Source organism: Schistocerca piceifrons, chromosome 9 (assembly GCF_021461385.2).
Source record: "Schistocerca piceifrons isolate TAMUIC-IGC-003096 chromosome 9, iqSchPice1.1, whole genome shotgun sequence".
Taxonomy (NCBI): domain Eukaryota; kingdom Metazoa; phylum Arthropoda; class Insecta; order Orthoptera; family Acrididae; genus Schistocerca; species Schistocerca piceifrons.
Window position 1 is genome coordinate 113,325,784 of NC_060146.1, and position 15,175 is coordinate 113,340,958.

A 15,175-nucleotide genomic window follows, 5' to 3' on the forward strand; every position below is an offset into this window, starting at 1 on the left:
CATTAACAAGATATTGATTTCATTTTGATCTGGATTCCATGATTGAAACTATGTATGTGTGGAACAGTTAAGGTTTCAAAGAAGTGCTTACTTTTAACCAACACTAATAAACTGGTCAAAGGATCAGTGAAACAAAATGAAAACATTCCTTCAAATACATGCTTTAATTCTCCAGCGAACAAACCTAGAATTGAAACTTCCTGGAAAATTAAAACTGTGTGCTGGACCGAGACTCGAACTTGGGACCTTTCCCTTTCATGGGCAAGTGCTCTACCACAAGTAAAGCTGTGAGGAGGGGGCGTGAGTCGTGCTTGGGTAGCTCAGTTGGTAGAGCACTTGCCCGCGAAAGGCAAAGGTCCGAGTTCGAGTCTCGGTCCGGCACACAGTTTTAATCTGCCAGGAAGTTTCATATCAGCGCACACTCCGCCGCAGAGTGGAAATCTCATTCTGGAAACCTAGAATTTTCCATGTACTTTTATTATGGTGCATGATTTAGCCTCAGGTTGTTTGTGATTGGTGTTCACTTACTTCTTCTACTTCTTTCTTCTTCTTCTTTTGCAGAAGATGGCACCAGTGAAATGTAGAAGTTCTGCTTGTGGTGCTCCTCTCATCAAACAAGAGCCAGTACATAATGTTAATATGACTAATTACATTGTTTTTATCATTCAGACAATAAGTCAAAAATAAAACCAGTAACTATTTTATCAATAATGGTCTTGGGAACTAGTTTAGCATTCAGTGCAGTCACACAAAATTTCAAATAGAAATTATTGATTGAGACCGTCACCAGCTGTCTTCAGTTCTTTGATTGCTCTTACCTATTTTGGCACACACATGACAACTTCTTTTTTGAAAATATAGTAAGAGTTTGACTGGTATTCTTTGTTATTATTTTAGGTCTGAAAGTTAACCACACTTAAGACTTGGAATGTGCTAGATGGAATAATGTCAATATTACGAAAAGGAAAGTTGCTACTCACCATATAGCAGAGATGCTGAGCTGCAGGTAGGCACAACAAAAAGACTGTCACAATCAAAGCTTTTGGCCACACAGGCCTTACTCAGAGTAGACAAAACACACACACACACACACACACACACACACACACACACACACACACGAGACCACACTCTCTGGTACTGTTCCGCAAGCGCGCATGCCTAATTGCGACTCAGCACCTCTGTAATATGGTAAGTAGCAACTTATCTGGGGAATGTTTGCACCCCACCTTTTGCAATTTCTCTGCTATCTTGTTTAATCAGTTAGTAACAACTGAATGAATTATTACAAATTTTTTGGGTTAATCTGTGAGCCGGTTCTCTCTCTCTCTCTCTCTCTCTCAACAAGTATCTTCCCAGTTTCACATCTCAAAAATCTTTGGCTAACAGAAGTGTCAGAGTTCTCTTGGTTTTTTATGGTTGATGTTATTCATGTGTTTTACTAGTCATAATGCACTAGCATTTATTTATTTGTTGTTGTGGTGTTCAGTCCAGAGACTGGTTTGATGCAGCTCTCCATGCTACTCTGCTCTGTGCAAGCTTCTTCATCTCCTGGTACCTACTGCAACCTACATCCTTCTGAATCTGCTTAGTGTATTCATCTCTTGTTCTCCCTCTACGATTTTTACCCTCCACGCTGCCCTCCAATACTAAATTGGAGATCCCTTGATGCCTCAGAACATGTCCTACCAACTGATCCCTTCTTCTAGTCAAGTTGTGCCACAAATTTCTCTTCTTCGTAATTCTATTCTATACCTCCTCATTAGTTATGTGATCTACCCATCTAATCTTCAGCATTCTTCTGTAGCACCACATTTCGAAAGCTTCTATTCTCTTCTTGTCCAAACTATTTATCGTCCATGTTTTGCCTCCAGACATGGCTACACTCCATACAAATACTTTCAAAAATGACTTCTTGACACTTAAATCTATACTTGATGTTAAAAAATTTCTCTTCTCAGAAACACTTCCTTGCCATTTCCAGTCTACATTTTATATCCTCTCTACTTCGACCATCATTAGTTTTTTGCTCCCCAAATAGCAAAACTCCTTTACTACTTTAAGTGTCTCATTTCCTAAGCTAATTCCCTCAGCATCATCTGATTTAATTCGACTACATTCCATTATCCTCGTTTTGCTTTTGTTGATGTCCATCTTATATCCTCCTATCAAGACACTGTCAATTCCGTTCAACTGCTCTTCCAAGTCCTTTGCTGCCTCTGACAGAATTACAATGTCACCGGCGAACCTCAAAGTTTTTATTTCTTCTCCATGAATTTTAATTCCTACTCAGAATTTTTCTTTTGTTTCCTTTACTGCTTGCTCAGTATACAAATTGAATAACATTGGGGATAAGCTACAACCCTGTCTCACTCCCTTCCCAACAACTGCTTCCCTTTCATGCCCCTCGACTCTTCTGTACAAACTGTAAATAGTCTTTCACTCCCTGTATTTTACCCCTGCCACCTTCAGAAGTTGAAAGAGAGTATTCCAGTCAACATTGTCAAAAGCTTTCTCTAAGTCTACAAATGCTAGAAATGTAGGTTTGCCTTTCCTTAATCTATCTTCTAAGATAAGTCATAAGGTCAGTATTTCTTCAATGTTCCAACATTTCTATGGAATCCAAACTTATCTTCCCTGAGGTCAGCTTCTACCAGTTTTTCCATTCGACTGTAAAGAATTCACAATATTATTTTGCAGCCGTGACTTATTAAACTGATAGTTCAGTAATTTTCACATCTGTCAACACCTGCTTTCTTTGGTATTGGAATTATTATATTCTTCTTGAAGTATGAGGGCATTTCTCCTGTCTCATATAACTTGCTCATCAGATGGTGGAGTTTTGTCAGGGCTGGCTCTCCCAAGGCTATCAGTAGTTCTAATGGCATGTCGTCTATTCCCAGGGCCTTGTTTCGACCTAGGTCTTTCAGTGCTCTGTCAAACTCTTCACGCAGTATCATATCTCCTATTTCATCTTCATCTACATCCTCTTCCATTTCCATAATAGTGTCCTCAAGTACATTGCCCTTGTATAGACCCACTGTATTCTCCTTCCACCTTTCTGCTTTCCCTTCTTTGCATAAAACTGTGTTTCCATCTGAGCTCTTGATGTTCATATATGGTTCTCTTTTTGCCAAAGGTCTCTTTAATTTTCCTGTAGGCAGTATCTATCTTACCTGTAATGAGATATGGCTTGACATCTGTACAGTTGTCCTGTAGCCATCCCTGCTTAGCAATTTTGCACTTCCTGTTGATTTCATTTTTGAGATGTTTGTATTCCTTTCTGCCTGCTTCTTTACTTCAGTTTTATGTTTTCTCCTTTCATCAGTTAAATTCAATATTTCTTCTGTTACCCAAGGATTTCTGCTAGCCCTCGTCTTTTTACCTTCTTGATCCTCTGCTGCCTTCACTACTTCATCCCTCAGAGCTACCCATTCGTCTTCTACTGTATTTCTTTCCCCCATTCCTGTCAATTGTTTCCTAATGCTCTCCCTTGAAACTCTCTACAACTTCTGCCTGTCAGTTTATCCAGATCCCACCTCCTTAAATTCCCACCTTTTTGCAGTTTCTTCAGTTTTAATCTACAGTTCATAACCAATAGATTGTGACCAGAGTCCACATCTGCCCCTGGAAATGTCTCACAATTTAAAAAGCTGCTTCCTAAATCGCTGTCTTACCTTTATATAATCTATCTGAAACCTTCCAGTATCTCCAGGCCTCTTCCATGTATACAATCTTGTTTCATGATTTTTGAACCAAGTGTTAGCTCTGATTAAGTTATGCTCTGTGCAAAATTCTACCAGGCGGCTTCCTCTTTCATTTCTTACTCCCATTCCATATCCACCTACTACTTTCCCTTCTCTTCCTTTTCCTACTATCGAATTCCAGTCACCAATGACTATTAAATTTACATCTCCCTTCACTATCTGAATAATTTTTTTTATCTCGTCATACATTTCATCAATCTCTTCGTCATCTGCGGAGTTAGTTGGCATATAAATTGGTAGTACTGTGTTAGGTGTTGGCTTATGTCTATCTTGGCCACAATAATGTGTTTATTATGCTGTTTGTAGTTGCTTACCTGCACTCCTATTTTTTAATTCACTATTAAACCACTCCTGCATTACCCCTATTTGATTTTGTATTTATAACCCTGTATTCAACTAACCAGAAGTCTTGTTCCTCCTGCCACCGAACTTCACTAATTCCCACTATATCTAACTTTAACCTATCCAGTTCCCTTTTTAAATTTTCTAACCTACCTTCCCGATTAAGGGATATAACATTCCATGCTCTGATCCGTAGAATGCCAGATTTCTTTCTCCTGATAACGACATCCTCATGAGTAGTCCCCGCCCGGAGATCCGAATGGGGGACTATTTTACTCCAGAATATTTTTCGCAAGAGGACGCCATCATCATTTAACCATACAGTAAAGCTGCATGCCCTTGGAAAAAATTACGGCTGAAGTTTCCCCTAGCTTTCAGCCATTTGCAGTACCAGCACAGCAAGGCCGTTTTGGTTAGTGTTATAAGGCCAGATCAGTCAATCATCCAGACTGTTGCCCCTGCGACTACTGAAAAGGCTGCTGGCCCTCTTCAGAAACCACATGTTTGTCTGGCCTCTCAACAGTTTCTGCTCCGTTGTGGTTGCGCCTATGGTACAGCTATCTGTATCGCTGAAACATACAAGCCTCCCCACCAATGGCATGGTCCATGGTGCATGGGGCGGGAGGTTATTTATTTATGATACAGTAATTCCATAGATCCATATATGCAGGGTCTTGTTGCTTGTTCATAGTAGAAGTCAGTGCTTACAGTATATAGGGTGTTAAAAGTATGTAAAATAATAAGAGAGATAGTGATACTCATTGAAACAAGGAAACAGGTCCCATAAACGAAGGTCCTTCTTAGATCAGAATGTTTCCTCATAGAAGAGGTTCAGTTTTATGACCATCCAAGATACTGCATCCCTCTGCCCTTTGGAACTGGGAATCGCACTTCCTTTGAAGCTGATGCTTTTGTTGTATGTGCTGGCGTATATTGGATGTATGATATTGTAGCGTTCAGCAAAAGTGGAATTGTACACAATTCTCCCACATTTACTTAGGAGATGCTCTTCATGTCTTACTTTGAGTGGTTGCCATGTCTGTCTTTTGTAATTGTTGGGACAGTCTTTACGTGTATTTTTCACATATCTCTGCCATGACATGTAAACCGGTAAGTTTGAATAATATTTTGTATTATTATATATTAACATGTATTCACTGTTAACCTGTTAAGGTTGTTAATATTTCCTTCTGAAGATGGCTTTATAAACATTGAAACCATGATTAAAGCCCGTCTCACACAGAGCAAGATTCGCTGTATGTTTCCTTGCTGGCTCGCGCGACGGCTACCTTGCGGGCTCCGTCGTCTGCTAGCGGGCTACCTTGCTGGGAACCTTGTAAGATTTCCAGGATAGGTCCGGTGCTGTTTTTCTTGTAAGGTTCCCTGCAGGCTATGTGCGTTGGCCAATCATGAGACGTTTCGTTTGTGACGTCAGACGCGGAAAGCTTGGGTGGGAAGCCTTTGTTGATAGTCGCTTTTCTGCTGTTATGAGGTACGGTAGGAAGTTCTTACAATTATTAAATAATGGCACTTCAGTTGCAGTGGTCCAAGGAAGTGATTGAAGCATTGATATGTACTTATAGGGAAGAACATTGTCTGTAAGTTGTGAAAAGCGCAAACTATTAGAATAAACATTTGCGTGCAGAAGCACTCGAAAGAGTTGCAAGTGCCGTGTGTCTTGTTCGACCATATATGCCAAGCAAGGATTGCTATAGCAAAATGCACAATTTACGTACTCAATTTAAAGTGGAGTACACCAAAGTACAATCATAGAAAAGCAGTGACACTGGGATGAACAACATAAGTACAAAACTTTGAATTTTGTGTTGAATGTAGAAACCTACTACTTGCAAAAATCGGACACATTTAAATTTCCTAGAAATATCACACTGAATATTCACCCGATTTTTGAAAGCACATAATCTTGAATAGTAATGGATTACGTCATTATTGGTATATTTATAAAGTCAAACAGTAATGAAATGGTGATACCTTTCAAACAAAAGTAGGTGTTATGCGAACTAACCTCAACTGTTTATGAAGCAGGGGGAGCACACCTTTTCCAGCGTTTCTCCTCTTAATCCAGTTTTTTGCCCATTCTTTCTTTCTTCTTCTCTCATTAGGATGCATTTCTGCATCGTTTAGCACCAAAATAGCTAATAGCACCAGTTTGCTCTGAACATCTGTACCTGAAGCAGCCATCTTCATTCGATACAACATGCAGCCGATCACAACACAACTAGCTGCCAATTTTGCACTGTGGGAGAGCTTCGGCATGGAAGATAGCTGGCTCCTTTGCCTGCAAGCCGGCGGGCATGCACACCATCTCACCCTCTCACAAACTTGCGGCGAACCTTGCTCCGTGTGAGATGGGCTTAAGGGATTTAAATAAACTTTCATTTTGGAGATGATTGGCTGTTTATTATTTCTTAAAGATGATTTCTTCCTACTACGGTTGCTGCTTCAGCAAGTATATACCAATACTGTCTACTGGGTCATTAATATGTAACATGAACAGCAAGGGTCCCTACAAATTTCCTTGAAGCATACCTCAACTTAGTTGTGTGTCTGCCACTGACACTCCATCTGAGATAACATGCTGTGTCCTCCCTACCAAACCAAGCGAGGTGGCGCAGTGGTTAGACACTGGACTCACATTCGGGAGGATAATGGTTCGATCCCGCGTCTGGCCATCCTGATTTAGGTTTTCCGTGATTTCCCTAAATCGCTCCAGGCAAATGCCAGGATGGTTCCTGTGAAAGGGAACGGCCAAATTCCTTCCCCATCCTTCCCTAATCCGATGAAACAGATGACCTCGCTGTCTGATCTCCTTCCCCAAACAACCCAACCCAACCCAACCCCTCTGCCTACCAAGAAATTTTCAGTCCTGTCGCAAATGTTGGTTGATACCTTATACAGCTGTACTTCTGGCAATAACAGTAGGTGTTGCAGTGACTCATATGGTTTGGGTGCCAAGTAATACTTTGTCTACATGGCTGCTATGATCCATGGCTTTCAGGGTGTCATGTGAGAAAATTGTGAGCTGGGATTCACATCATCTATGTTTTCAGGGTCCATGCTGATTGTGTGGGTGGAGGTCATTGTGTTCGAGATAGTTCATTACAAGCACCAATATGTTGTAAGATTATATAACAAATGGATGTCAGTATAACAAATGGATGTCAGTAATATTGCAAAGTAATTTTTTGGGTAACTTCCATCACCCTTGCTGTAGATGGGTGTGATCTGAACTGTCTTCCAACCACTAGGCATTATTGTTCATTAGAGATATCTGTGGTATATTATAGTTAAAACAGGGACTGACTCAGCTACAACTTCAGTACAGAATCTGATAGGGATTTCATTGGGCTTTGGAGCTTTGTTCAATTTTAGCAATTGCAGCGGTTTCTCAATTCTCCTGATGATGTCACTTTGTAGTGGGACAAAATTAAATTGGTGCAACAGTCCCGAATATTCCTTTGTAAAGGAATATTTTAAAACAGAGTTGAGAATTTCTGCTTTTGCTTCTCAACCCCTCAGCTTTAGTTTCCATCTCGTCTATGAGTGTTGGAACATTGACTTTAGCACCACTAACATGGCCTGAATTTCTGTGGGTTTTGTGAGAGATAGTTTAATAATATTTTGCTGTGGTAGTCATTTATGGTTTCATGCATTGCACCCCTTGACAGCCAAACACGTTTATGCACTGTCTCTGCACCTATATGTTATGCTTTGTTGGACACCTGTTATGCAGTAGTGCCTGTTTCTTTAGAAGTTTCTTTACAGTGACTTTGTACCATGGAGAGTCACTCCCATCATCAACTGTTGTACTACGTACAAATTTATCAAATGTATGGTAACCATTCTTTTACACTTGAGCTGTATTTCCTTTACCTGTTCCTGCCCAGAGCTAAATGTTTGTAGTTTCGCATTGTGATGTGGCAATAGTGACTCTCTATCTAGTTTGATGAACATATAATTATTTCTACTTGTTTTATTTGATCTTCTTTGGTAATGAAATTTTGTTGTTACAAAATGTGTAAGCAGCTCATGTATATGTAACTTATAACAGAGCAAGCTGCAAACATCCAATATAATATATTGTAGCAAAGTATAATATAACTTTGTTCTTTATTTCATGTAGTTGTAAGAATAGCACATGTACAATTTTTACACAAATTAATTGTTCTCTTATTCAAACGGGGAATTTTAAAGTCTGATTATTCAAAAAATAATTTACAGACTACTGCTGCAGATCTACCTAGAAGGAATTTGTTCCTGTAGATGACAACTAGTAATAATTGTAATCCTCTTAACTGAATTAAGATTGTGAAGTCATGTTTTTGTTATTGTTCTAAGAGTACTCATTTCATTCCTGCCATATGGTGATATATTTGGGCTATCTTAAAAAAAAGTCATCTGCAAGATAATTCTATGTAAAGAGGAAGTTGGGTAGACAGGGTAAGCCACAGTGCTCCACTGACTCCATTCCTCCAGTGGTGCTATTCCCATACAGGGTGAAAAGTATTTAAACTGACAAACTCTGGGAGGTTGTAGGGGACATCAAAACAAATATTTTTCCCTAATGTCATTTTTTGTGATGAGGAGTATTAAAACCGCTAGAGGAAGATTTCTCTGGCGGCAAATTAATTAAACCAACAAACACTTTTCCATTTTTTATGGCCAAGAGACAACACATTAACACAACCCAATTTCAATTACAGTAGATTTTCAAAAATGCATCCATTGGCACGCAAACAAAGGTTACACCATCGGATCATATTCTGTCTGACACGGGCAAAAACCCTAGGAGTATCCTGAATTGTTCCTGCTGCTGCTACTATCCGGGCAGCCAGATCTTCTTCTGATGCAACAGGAATTGCGTAAACAAGGTTGCGCATCTCTCCCCACACAAAAAAGTCCAGACACGACGTATCTGGGGAGCGAGCAGGCCATGGTACAAGACCGCTTCTGCCAATCCACATTTCTGGGAACCGTCAGTACAGGAATCGACACATACAACGACTCAAATGTGCCGGCGCTCCATCATGTTTGAACCACATATGTTGTCTTGTAGGGAGCGGGACGTCTTCCATCAATTCTGGCAATGCTCTGGCGAGGAAATTGTAATAGTGCCTGCCATTTAATGGTGTAGGTAGCAGATACGGCCCAGTTAAACAGTCCCCAACAACACCGACCCACACATTAACGAAGAACCGCACTTGATGGGCGCTAGTAACGGTGGCATGTGGGTTATCCTCACTCCAAACATGTGAACTGTGCATGTTGAAGACTCCATCACGCCCGAACGTTGATTCATTGGTAAACAACACAAAGGATGGAAATGTAGGATGCATTTTACACTATTCCAGGTACCACTGCGAATATTGTGCTCTCGCTGGATAATCAACTGGTTTCTGCTCCAGATGCTGCAAGACAGCTTCCTCAAATTGTAGTGTTCTTACAGTGTGACGGCATCCCTGTCCAGGTAATCTGCTAAATGACCCGCTCTCACGCAGACGTTAGTACACAGTAGCAAAGGTCGTATGATGCGGGATACGGCAATTAGGGTATTGTTGATAAAACCACTGTGCAGCTCGTCCGTTGTGGTGCGCTATGTAGTATGCACCAACCATATCAGTGTACTCACTCCAGGTGTATCACTTCATTAGTAAACAGAAACAATGCACTACTACACTGGTGGACAGCAGTTGCCTACAACTGAAGAGCGTAATACACCCTCTAACAACTGAAGATCGTAATACGGCCTCTAACAATTGAAGAGTGTAATATGGCCTCCACCGATTTAAATAATCCTCATAGGAAAAAATGACATTAGGGAAAAATATATGTTTTGGTGTCCCTCTACAACCTCTCAGAGTTTGTCAATTTAAATACTTTTCACCCTGTATATCCGATTTGAGAACCTCTAGTTGCAGTGTTCAGAAATCTTAGGTGGAAAAACTGGTGATAATGGAAGTCAGAATCAAGGTGGTAAGTGTGCTCGGATACCCTAAATGGATAAGGCCACTGCTCATGATAAGTGTGAAATCCAGGCAGAGTGTTTCTGTTGTCACAGTGTAATCAATTATATTTCTGTAGACTGGTTTCATAAGCACTGCTTGTATTCAGTGTTGCATCTGTACTTAATTCATTTCCTTTAATTCAGGTTGAGGCCAGCCCACTTTCATTCCTGAAGCAGGAGATCGTGCACATGTCTGTTAAGCAAGAAACTCTAGTAAGTACTAATCTTCACCTGTCTTCAGAGCTTGCAAAATGTAATGTTGATCTGCACATAAACATATCATCTCCTTTGAGAGCTGGGTGATTCTGTCCCCTCTGTTTTGAACAGTCACTTGCTGACTTGCACACCTGAGCATTCTCATTGCCATCTCTTTGCAACATAGCATTTCACTGCAGTCTTTACACACCTTAGGTGCATGGAGATCTCATCACAATCACACACATGATTACTTACAAAACAACCGATTGAAAGTCTAGGATGGAATAATGACATTAATGTGAAGATCTCTGTTGATCCATTGTGGACACAGGATAGCTCCTGGTCAAATATTTACTGAGGAAAATAGCCAAACAGTCACACATTTTGAGAAGTTACTTTATTTTATTTTGACAACCAGTTTTCACATTTTAATATGCTATCTTCAGGCCCCACATGCACTTCATGTGTAGACCATAACATGTACAGATATTACCGTACTAGAGCCATCAGTATCTGGATGCCATGAGATCTTTATTAGGGTTTCCTTCAAAGACCTGACAACAACTTGCTGTCAAGTCTTTGAAGGAAGCACACGAATAACATATTCATGGTATCCAGATACTGACTACTCCAATATGCTAATATTGATGTGTCTGATTGTCTACACATGAAGTGAATGTGGGGCCTGAAGATGGCATATTTAAATGCCAAACTTGGTTGTCAAAATAAAATAAAACATCATCTCAAAATGTACAGTTGTTTGATGATATTTCTTGGTAAGTAGTATGAAACAAATAGATAGCTACTCATCATACAGTGGAGATGTTGTTGAGACATATACAGGCACAAGAAAAATAATGCTTAACAAGTAAGTTTCGCCAAAAGACCTTCTTCTGAAGTAGACTCCCCCCCCCCCCCCCTCCCCCCCGCACACACACATATCATATTCACAAAAACACAACTCTCACACAAGATTCCACTACTGTGGTTTTGAAATGCAAGGATTACCTCGCGGAAGAAATTCTCCTGGTGTCAGATCCATCCACCTACAAACCTTGCCACAGTGACCCTATTAAAGAAATCCAACAGGATCTCCAGTGTCGCCTCAAATCTGTCTGCCCATCCCAGAAGCCCTCTCCGGAGTCCTTCTCTCTCCCGCCCGTACCACTCCCTGCACTTATACCTTCTACATGCTTCCTAAAGTTCATAAACCCAACCTTCAGGACAACCAGTTGTGGCCAGTTACTGTGTCCTCACTGACAGAATCTCTGTTCTCGTAGACCAACACCTTAAGCCTATTACCAGCAGTCTACCCTTCTATATATAAGACCACAACCATTTCTTCCACTGAGTCTCCAAAGTTCCTGTTTTTAATCACTATTGATGCTACCTTCCTTTTCACTAACATACCTAATAATCATGGCTTTGCTGCTATTGACCACTAACTTCCCCAAGACCAGATCAATTTCAAACCTACCTCCTACCTGGTCACCATTCTCGCCCACAATTAATTCACATTTGGAGGCATCATCTTCAAACAAATGCACAGTATGATAATGGGCCTCTGCTTGGCACCATCCAATACCAACCTGTTCATGGGTCGTCTAGAGGGATCCTTCCTAACCACCCAGTATCCGAAACCCTTCACTTGGTTCAAATTCATTGATGACATCTTTGCGATATACATCAAGGGTGACCGTACCCTACCCATATTCCCCCCCCCCCTCCCCCCCAACCTCAACCCCTTCTGCTCCCATTGCTTCGGATTTGATATCAACCCAAGAAGCCACCTTTTATGATGTTGACTGTCACATCAAAGATGACTGCATCTCTGTCTACATCAGACCTTACTGGCAGCAACATCTTAACTTTGACAGCTGCCACCCATTCCATCCCCCCCCCCCCCCCCCCATGAACCATGGACCTTGCCGTTGGTGGGGAGGCTTGCGTGCCTCAGCGATACAGATAGCCGTACCGTAGGTGCAACGACAACGGAGGGGTATCTGTTGAGAGGCCAGACAAACGTGTGGTTCCTGAAGAGGGGCAGCAGCCTTTTCAGTAGTTGCAAGGGCAACAGTCTGGATGATTGACTGATCTGGCCTGGTAACAATAACCAAAACGGCCTTGCTGTGCTGGTACTGCGAACGGCTGAAAGCAAGGGGAAACTACAGCCGTAATTTTTCCCGAGGGCATGCAGCTTTACTGTATGATTACATGATGATGGCGTCCTCTTGGGTAAAATATTCCGGAGGTAAAATAGTCCCCCATTCGGATCTCTGGGCGGGGACTACTCAAGAGGATGTCGTTATCAGGAGAAAGAAAACTGGCGTTCTACGGATCGGAGCGTGGAATGTCAGATCCCTTAATCGGGCAGGTAGGTTGTTGTTGTTGTTGTGGTCTTCAGTCCTGAGACTGGTTTGATGCAGCTCTCCATGCTACTCTATCCTGTGCAAGCTTCTTCATCTCCCAGTACCTACTGCAACCTACATCCTTCTGAATCTGCTTAGTGTATTCATCTCTTGGTCTCCCCCTATGATTTTTACCCTCCACGCTGCTCTCCAATACTAAATTGGTGATCCCTTGATGCCTCAGAACATGTCCTACCAACCGATCCCTTCTTCTGGTCAAGTTGAGCCACAAACTTCTCTTCTCCCCAATCCTATTCAATACTTCCTCATTAGTTATGTGATCTACCCATCTAATCTTCAGCATTCTTCTGTAGCACCACATTTCAAAAGCTTCTATTCTCTTCTTGTCCAAACTATTTACCGCCCATGTTTCACTTCCATACATGGCTACACTCCATACAAATACTTTCAGAAATAACTTCCTGACACTTAAATCTATACTCGATGTTAACAAATTTCTCTTCTTCAGAAACGCTTTCCTTGCCATTGCCAGTCTACATTTTATATCCTCTCTACTTCGTCCATCATCAGTTATTTTGCTCCCCAAATAGCAAAACTCCTTTACTACTTTAGGTGTCTCATTTCCTAATCTAATACCCTCAGCATCACCCGACTTAACTCGACTACATTCCATTATCCTCGTTTTGCTTTTGTTGATGTTCATCTTATATCCTCCCTTCAAGACACCTTCCATTCCGTTCAACTGCTCTTCCAAGTCCTTTGCTGTCTCTGCCAGAATTACAATGTCATCGGCGAACCTCAAAGTTTTTATTTCTTCTCCATGGATTTTAATACCTACTCCGAATTTTTCTTTTGTTTCCTTTACTGCTTGCTCAATATAGAGATTGAATAACATCGGGGAGAGGCTACAACCCTGTCTTACTCCCTTCCCAACCACTGCTTCCCTTTCATGTCCCTCAACTCTTATAACTGCCATCTGCTTTCTGTACAAGTTGTAAATAGCCTTTCGCTCCCTGTATTTTACCCCTGCCACCTTTAGAATTTGAAAGAGAGTATTCCAGTCAACATTGTCAAAAGCTTTCTCTAAGTCTACAAATGCTAGAAACATACGTTTGCCTTTCCTTAATCTTTCTTCTAAGATAAGTCGTAAGGTCAGTATTGCCTCACGTGTTCCAGTATTTCTACGGAATCCAAACTGATCTTCCCCGAGGTTGGCTTCTACTAGTTTTTCCATTCGTCTGTAAAGAATTCGTGTTAGTACTTTGCAGCTGTGGCTTATTAAACTGATTGTTCGGTAATTTTCACATCTGTCAACACCTGCTTTCTTTGGGATTGGAATTATTATATTCTTCTTGAAGTCTGAGGGTATTTCGCCTGTCTCATACATCTTGCTCACCAGATGGTAGAGTTTTGTCAGGACTGGCTCTCCCAAGGCCGTCAGTAGTTCCAATGGAATGTTGTCTACCCCGGGGGCCTTGTTTCGACTCAGGTCCTTCAGTGCTCTGTCAAACTCTTCACGCAGTATTGTATCTCCCATTTCATCTTCATCTACATCCTCTTCCATTTCCATAATATTGTCCTCAAGTGCATCGCCCTTGTATAGGTCCTCTATATACTCCTTCCACCTTTCTGCTTTCCCTTCTTTGCTTAGAACTGGGTTTCCATCTGAGCTCTTGATGTTCATACATGTGGTTCTCTTATCTCCAAAGGTCTCTTTAATTTTCCTGTAGGCAGTATCTATCTTACCCCTAGTGAGATAAGCCTCTACATCCTTACATTTGTCCTCTAGCCATTTCTGCTTAGCCATTTTGCACTTCCTGTCGATCTCATTTTTGAGACGTTTATATTCCTTTTTGCCTGCTTCATTTACTGCATTTTTATATTTTCTCCTTTCATCAATTAAATTCAATATTTCTTCTGTTACCCAAGGATTTCTACTAACCCTCTTCTTTTTACCTACTTGATCCTCTGCTGCCTTCACTACTTCATCCCTCAAAGCTACCCATTCTTCTTCTACTGTATTTCTTTCCCCGATTCCTCTTAATTGTTCCCTTATGCTCTCCCTGAAACTCTATACAACCTCTGGTTCTTTCAGTTTATCCAGGTCCCATCTCCTTAAATTCCCACCTTTTTGCAGTTTCTTCAGTTTTAATCTACAGGTCATAACCAATAGATTGTGGTCAGAGTCCACATCTGCCCCTGGAAACTTAGAAAATTTAAAAAGGGAAATGGATAGGTTGAAGTTAGATATAGTGGGAATTAGTGAAGTTCGGTGGCAGGAGGAACAAGACTTCTGGTCAGATGACTACAGGGTTATAAACACAAAATCAAATAGGGGTAATGCAGGAGTAGGTTTAATAATGAATAGGAAAATAGGAATGCGGGTAAGCTACTACAAACAGCATAGTGAACGCATTATTGTGGCCAAGATAGATACGAAGCCCACACCTACTACAGTAGTACAAGTTTATATG

The 15,175-nt window shown here is 41.1% G+C and overlaps 1 protein-coding gene across 1 annotated transcript in view; it reads left to right on the forward strand.

Moving 5' to 3' along the window:
* Window positions 1-570: 570 nt before the first annotated feature.
* The window catches only part of LOC124717147 (zinc finger protein 501-like), a 117,173-nt gene continuing 102,568 nt past the window's right edge, over window positions 571-15,175 (forward strand). Inside the window, exons 1-2 of the mRNA XM_047243901.1 lie at window positions 571-633; window positions 10,279-10,347. Of these exons, the coding sequence (XP_047099857.1) occupies window positions 10,324-10,347 (24 nt within the window). The 5' untranslated portion in view covers window positions 571-633; window positions 10,279-10,323. The remainder of the gene's footprint in view (window positions 634-10,278; window positions 10,348-15,175) is intronic.